Here is a 5,000-nt window from a genome sequence, read left to right as displayed (position 1 = left end):
TGTAGAACATTGCATCCGATCAGTATGAAAATTTTTGAGGATCATCTCGGGATAAAGTAGTCCACAGAAAAAAGAAAATCATGACGTCATCGGTCATGCGATTCGGCAGCCATATTGTTTTTTTAATTTTTTTTTAAAGAGACTTCAAAATCTTCTCTGAAGTAGCTGAATAGATTGAGGTGAAACTTTACATGTATGACCGCCTGTCCATGAGGAACAAAAGGCTCACACATATGATATCATTGGTCACATGGTTTGGCAGCCATATTGGATTTACCCTAAAACCTATAAAAATACACCACTCAAAAGAAGTCCTGGTGAGGATGTGTAATCTCTGATTGCTCTTTTTCTTGTTCCGTTTGTTATTTCCTTACAACATGCTCTTGCGTGTCCCGAAAGCATGCTCATTGCGTTGCTGAAGTAGTTACAAGGCAGAGAATACATTTGGTGGTTTGCCATTATGTTTTCCAGCAGTAATCTGAGAAGCTATTTACAATTTGGCCATTATATCAGCATACAATGGCATACTCTTTCTTTTTTTTCAAAAGTATTGTTCTCTCTATCTCTATCTCTATCTCTATCTCTATCTCTCTCCTCTCTAACAAAATCAAATGCATTGGTCATCTGGCTTATCCTTGAGGGCAGTGCACTCATTCGTGCAAAGCCGTGACTGCAAATCAACAGGATCACACTTTGTAAATGAGTCATCGAACCTTGACTCTGCTGCTGATAAGCGACTATGTTTCTAAGCTCTACTAGCAGACAAAGCTCTCTCCTCTTCTTCTTCTTCTTTCGGCTGCTCCCGTTTGGGGTCGCCACAGCGGATCATCCGTATGATCCGCATAGTGATTTGACACATGTTTTACGCCGGATGCCCTTCCTGACGCAACCCTGGTCGCCTCTTACGACACAGGGATATGGTACACCTATTTTAACCGGGGTATACACCGGGCCCAGTACACTGGAACTCATTTCGCCGACCTCGGAAGGATGACAGGCTGAGTCAACCCCCTGGTGTATTAATTCAGTGGCCCAACGGGGCTTGAACTCAGGACCTTTTGGATCCCAACCCGCTGCCCTAACCACTGTGCCAACACCAGGCTTACTAGCAGACAAAGCATGGTCATATATTATTTGCCTGGATATTTAACAGTAATAACCAACGATATTTAAGTGCTTAAGATTTATCTTTCATACAAGTTTGAAGAGAAGCTTGTAGATAGATCATATAGACAGACATATTGACACAGGACAAGAGAGAGGCTCTCTCTTGTCCTGTGTCAATGAGTTTTGAACATGTGTTTTCTCAATTGGAGTTGTTTTCGTTTTTTATTGTTTGCATTCCTTGGCCCTCAGAAAGGTGCAAAAGCTCTGCTATTAGAATGAAGAACCGAAACTATCGAAAATTGTTGTCCTGTGCAGATGATCATGGCTAGAATATTTACTGATTACAGTGCTTACTTTTTCATGGCAACACATAAGCATTGCAATCTCATGTTGAAGAAATAAGTATGATTTTAAAACATGATGCACTGTTAAATCCTCTCCTCTCTCCACCCTCGCTCCCCTGTCCCTCCTCTTATTACCATTCCCGCAGACTGAGCCACAGCAAATCCAAGTAGCACAAATCATGTGTACGCATTTCTGTGAGCAAGTAAGGGAGCTTTTCCCTGACATCAATTCAACCCTCTTGAGCACCAGTGCTCAACTCGATGCATTGCACATTTCCTTTCAGCGGAATCCAGAGAGTCGAGAGCCTCTGGTTTCAAAGGTGTCTGAGGAAGTCTGTGGTCAAGAAGAGCAAGTCAGACACGAGCACGATGCGGTGGCACCAGTACGGCGAGCATCCTTGGCCAGCGCTGATGGTCCGGATTTGAAAAAAGCTCGGCTCGAAGAGGAACTATGTGGATGAGTGCACGTATCATTGAAGCGCTGCAGCACAACCAGCCAGGTACCATTAAAAACTCACGATGAGCTTCACCTGCAACTGGCCGAGCGAGCCATGGAGAAAACTTATCACGGCGGAGGCTGAAGGTCAAAAGACTAACGGTGGAAGGCGTGCAGCAGAGGGACATTTGGCATGACGGTGAAACATCCATTCGTATCCTCGGGGCATACTTGTGCCAATAAAACATTGACAGCATTCGTGGATCATTTTGAATGCACTGCAGTTCAAGATCGCAGCAGGTTTCACATTTTCTGGCCACGTTTGTTTTTCATGCCGCAAAGGCATCCTCAACCCAAGTACTGTTCTGTTTTCAGAACCCTTGTTTGTAAATTTGTACGCGACCGACTATAAAATAAATGTGGTTTGTGTGTATATAGCAAATATGTGCAAAAATTAGTTTGATACAGAAAACATCTGGTCACACATAAACAAGCGGTGACATTTCCACGTTCTTGTACATCACGACCTAATTTAATGCAGTTTGTCTTTGGAAGTGCACTCAATGGCAACAATAGTTTGTAATTTATTCAGATATTTCTTTTAACAATTACCATCCTTTATGAATGGCATCTTAATACTCTTGATTGAAAAAGTTTTTTAGTTATTTAAAAAGAAAGGTTGAACCATTCGTGTTTGCCACCAGCAACACTGCATACCCTCTGAAGTCCCAGTCGTGGAGTTTTTTTCTTTGTTGTGTTTTTATTCTGTAAGTTATGCTTGTACTGTTTGTTCCTCATTGCATTAGGATTTTGTATGAAAATGAAGTCTGGCAACCTTTTGGAGTGGATGTCAATCTGCCATATATTTTCAGCACCAAGCTGAAAATGGAGGTAGGATTGAGAAAAGTGGCCATCTCGTGTATATTCATTTTGGAAAATGGCAGATTTGCAACCCTTCCCCCAACCTCCTCTTCCACCACCCTACCCACTTCCTTCTCTTCTCTTTTCACTTTTTCATTTCCTATAATGTTTCTTAAATCTGTTGCAGCCCCTCCTCACTTATTCGGAAGTCCACAGAATCTACTCTGTAAACTATTTTCTGCAGATGAGAAGTCTAAACTTCGTGTCAAACGTACGCTGAAATAAATACCTGGCTGCTACTTAAACTTCTCGCTTTTTTGTTTCGTGGTGTTATTCACTATGTTCATTTCTTATTTTTAACCTCTGCCATCGAAGATGGACGGAGGTTACTGTTTTCACCCCGTCTGTTTGTTTGTTTATGAACAGTATTACGGAAAAACTCCTGGACGGATTTTGACGAAACTTTGTGGGGGGATTAGGTATGGTCCAAGGATCATGCCATTAGATTTGGACTTGGTCCAAAGTCCAATATGGCCGCTATGGCGGGCATTTTGAAAAAATATTTTAATTTTTGTTTTTCCATTTCTAAATGCTTTAAGTGATTTCCAACCCCGCCCCCCCCCCCCCAAAAAAAAAAATTGAGAAAAAAAAATTTTGCAACTTTTTTTTCAAAAATATTTCGATTTTTTTTTTGGGCATTTCTACATGTGCGTCGATCTAGTTTAGTTTATTCAATCGTGGTTCAGTAGAGTCTGATCCGTTTTGACCTACAATGAATAGGATATCAGGTTCACTTAAGTGACCCAGCAGTATTGGCGGCGGAGGTTTTGCACTCGACTGAGTGCTCCCCCTCAAGTTTGTTTCTGTTTTTCATTGCTTTCCTGTTTCAGACCTTGGAATAGCATGTTAAACTCGCTGATTGTAATGTGGTCATGGTTGTACCTTTTTGGATTATTTGCAGTGCCCTGTGCCAGGCTCGAAGGGAAGTCTGCACTCTGGCATTGTCATTTACAGCCGAAGCCGTTCACAGGGCCTGGGTTTGGGCCTGTTGCATCAGCAGCATGATATTAAGAGACTCCTATATCTATGCATCGTGCTGATTGCGATGATGTAAATGCAGCGTTCATCAAAGTAATTTTTTATTGCGAATAAAAAGGGGGGGGCTTAAAATTCACAATAAAAGTAATAATAGGTAAAAGGAGAAGTGTGGAGAGAGAAAAGGGAGGAGTGGTGATAAATTCTTTCCTTTTTGTGTACATTATATGCAAAAATCTGAAGATGTTACAACCCATAGAAAAACAGTCTCCAAGTCAAAAAAACATGTATCTACTCAATATTTTGTTTCTTTCATCAGTACTACCCTTTATGTAATATCAATGTCCAGATACAATCCTGGTTTCAGCCAAGCCTTTTGTGTATTATGCAGATGAGTTTGGAATCAGCGTTTGTAGAATATCATGAATTCCGTCAGCATGTAGGTGATCCGATATTTCGATGCCTTCACGTGACATTGCACCTTCCTTCCTTGACTGCTCCACGATCATCTGGGCCAGAACATGGCTCACCTGCACATGGATAAATGGTGTGACAATCTTCATTTTCCTTCTTTCAAAAAAAATCCCCTTGTAGTTCTTTTTTGATAGTCACAATATTTTGGTTAATTTCAATTCAAACAAACATACTGCAAATTGAAAAAGATTACATTCTTCAGGCACTTATGTAAAACTATTTGAAGGCCACATTAAAACATAAGAGTAAATCAAACGTGATTTAATGGTCGTTAAAACGGGACTCTGGAGGAACGTCTCTCTCCATTAACCTCAACAAATGTTTCAAAGAAAATCATTCCACACTGGCTATCCCAACCCTCAGTCAACAAAGATATACGAAAAGAAAAATTCTGATGTCTGTCCGTCAAAAAAAGTTTTAAGCAGTGTAGATGCTGAATTGAAGGGGGAGCTCTAGCTGCCCAGCATCACGAGAAGGAAATGCCAAACTGTACAGTTCTTTCAAACGGTGCATTTTTTAAAATATTGTCAGTCACCCCCCCTCCCTTCCCCCCAAAACCCCTCGTCCTGCTTATACTGAATATTTTTTTTTCACTTCATGGGTCGAATCGTGGCAGCTCTGGTTGGTGCAACTAAGTTTCCCGTTAAATGCTATTGTGCCTGATGATGAACTGTCTGGTGCTTTGCAGACAGTGGCATTGCATCGATGAATGCACTGTCCCTCATTTAGGTGATACGCAAGAC

At 41.2% G+C, this 5,000-nt stretch overlaps 2 protein-coding genes across 12 annotated transcripts in view; one reads left to right on the top strand and one right to left on the bottom strand.

Annotated features, from left to right (window-relative positions):
* LOC147024419 (E3 ubiquitin-protein ligase TRIM33-like) overlaps positions 1-3,053 on the top strand; it is a 204,351-nt gene extending 201,298 nt beyond the window's left edge. The window contains exon 19 of the mRNA XM_085884330.1: positions 1,598-3,053. Within this exon, the coding sequence (XP_085740456.1) occupies positions 1,598-1,912 (315 nt within the window). The 3' untranslated portion in view covers positions 1,913-3,053. The remainder of the gene's footprint in view (positions 1-1,597) is intronic.
* Positions 3,054-3,870: 817 nt separating this feature from the next.
* Positions 3,871-5,000, bottom strand: part of LOC147024417 (interferon regulatory factor 5-like) — an 83,220-nt gene continuing 82,090 nt past the window's right edge. For all 11 annotated transcript variants that reach the window (XM_085884338.1, XM_085884335.1, XM_085884337.1 and 8 more), the window contains one exon: positions 3,871-4,313. In XM_085884338.1, the coding sequence (XP_085740464.1) occupies positions 4,167-4,313 (147 nt within the window). In that variant the 3' untranslated portion in view covers positions 3,871-4,166. The remainder of the gene's footprint in view (positions 4,314-5,000) is intronic.

The sequence above is a fragment of the Eptatretus burgeri genome, chromosome 6 (genome assembly GCF_056783735.1).
Source record: "Eptatretus burgeri isolate ZD-2024b chromosome 6, Ebu_testis_v1, whole genome shotgun sequence".
NCBI lineage: Eukaryota > Metazoa > Chordata > Myxini > Myxiniformes > Myxinidae > Eptatretus > Eptatretus burgeri.
Note: the sequence above shows the minus strand (reverse complement) of the source record. Positions and strands in the feature narration are given on the sequence as shown.